The sequence below is a fragment of the Aplysia californica genome, unplaced genomic scaffold (genome assembly GCF_000002075.1).
Source record: "Aplysia californica isolate F4 #8 unplaced genomic scaffold, AplCal3.0 scaffold00088, whole genome shotgun sequence".
In the NCBI taxonomy this organism is placed as follows: Eukaryota; Metazoa; Mollusca; class Gastropoda; order Aplysiida; family Aplysiidae; genus Aplysia; species Aplysia californica.
Window position 1 is genome coordinate 1,593,448 of NW_004797358.1, and position 1,818 is coordinate 1,595,265.

A 1,818-nucleotide genomic window follows, 5' to 3' on the forward strand; every position below is an offset into this window, starting at 1 on the left:
ATGGTATGTATGTACAATGTATATATGTGTATTTTGTGTCGAAAAAGTTTGTGAAAGCACACTGCCATTTTCTTTAACTTATTTATGCAAGGATCGATAGAGTATGTGTCATCTGGGGTTTTTCCCCGTTCCTGTCATGGGTTCCCACAAATAACCATTGATTAATAATTATTTTAATGTACACACTCCTAAGACGAAAAGAACGTTTTCTCTCAATAACAGGAAGTTCATGCTATTCTAAATGGTGAAGTACAGATCGAGTGGTCGCTCGTTGAGGAGAGGAAGGCCGATTTCCTAAACCAGCTTTCAGCCCTTGACGTACTAAGGAATGCTACATTTGATAGTATCAGGCTGATCGGAGAGCAACTATGCGTACTTCGTGAGGGAAGTGCTCGTGCGATACATTCTACAGAAGAGTCTGACTCAGGCATGGAATCCATGGACTCGGACAGCTCACACTCAGATTCTGAAGACGCAGACGAGGCCGCCGAGCGACCGAGACCAATTTAACAAGCAGTAAGTTCGCCGAAACCGAAGGACACAGAGCCAAGATTTAGCGTCAGAGGTCAGATCATCTGGCCCACCGTCCTGCAACAAAAACCCAACAACAAACAAACAAACAAACAAACCAACGAAGGAGAAGGGGGAGACAAAACAAACCCACCACCACAACAAACAACAACGCCACCACCAACAACAGCGACAACAGCAACAACTAAAACAACTACCGTAAGTAAATGGTTGATGTGTTAGTTGCGTGCTCAGAAATTGACCATCAAAATAATATGATTCTTATCTAATAAGTTCATGAAAGCCTACAAGTCGAATTAAACGTACTTCGACCGATTTACACTTCATCATAACTTCCAACAAAGATATCACACTCTTGCTGGATAAATCTTTCATTTAATTAACTCATTTCCGGAGCAATTCGTCACCTGTCGCTCGCACATGGGGATTCTACCATAAAATAATAAGTATTTTTGTTGTCTTTATTTTAAAATGTCGTTTGTATTTTGTGTATCAATAAATTTATAGATTGGTTGTCTTTATTGTCTTTATTCTGTTCTGTGTGCCGGTACTGTATTGTGAACAATAATATAACATTGCTTGACCCGCTTTTGATATTATTCTCTCAGTTATCCGGTCCACTTTGAAAAATAAACAAAACAGTTTGGCGATTATTGTTTTAAATGATTAGAAAAAAGTATGTTGAATGTGTTTCAAAATTTGTTTATGATGATGATTAATATTATAAATATATCAAAGTTTGTGTCATTGAGATGTTCTGATCTTGTGGTCCCGACACTGTTGTCGCTACGATGATCATTTTACGGGTAATATAAATAGAATAATGTCGTGGGTGCTGTTAACACTCGGTAGTTGTTTTCTTCGGCATTTTTGTTTGTTTGTTTTTTTTAGTGATTCTTCCACGTTGATGGCGAAGAATAAAACACGAGAGCATTATGAGCACCAAAAAAAAAAAAAAAAGGATACGATTCCTTTCTACTTCCATTTTATTTGTGTCTATAATACGAACGTATAAAACAAATTTAGGGATTACCAGCATTTTCGTGTTAAAGCTGAATCTTTGTATTACGTTAATGTTGTGGTACGTGTATAACATATCCACACAGATATCCCTCGTGGACCAATAAAGCTTATCTTATATTATCTGATCTTATCTTAAATGTGTTCAAAATGCAGTAGCTTATACTTTTTCCGGACGTTCATGCATTACAAAAGTCTTGATGAGTGTGGTTTTACTCTGTATGATAGTCTGTTATAGATTTGGAGAGAGAGAGAGAGAGAGAGAGA

The 1,818-nt window shown here is 37.3% G+C and overlaps 1 protein-coding gene across 1 annotated transcript in view; it reads left to right on the forward strand.

Moving 5' to 3' along the window:
* Window positions 1–591, forward strand: part of LOC106011316 — a 13,039-nt gene extending 12,448 nt beyond the window's left edge. The window contains exon 3 of the mRNA XM_013080488.2: window positions 223–591. Coding sequence (XP_012935942.1) covers window positions 223–510 — 288 coding nt within the window. The 3' untranslated portion in view covers window positions 511–591. The remainder of the gene's footprint in view (window positions 1–222) is intronic.
* The last annotated feature ends 1,227 nt before the right edge of the window (window positions 592–1,818 follow it).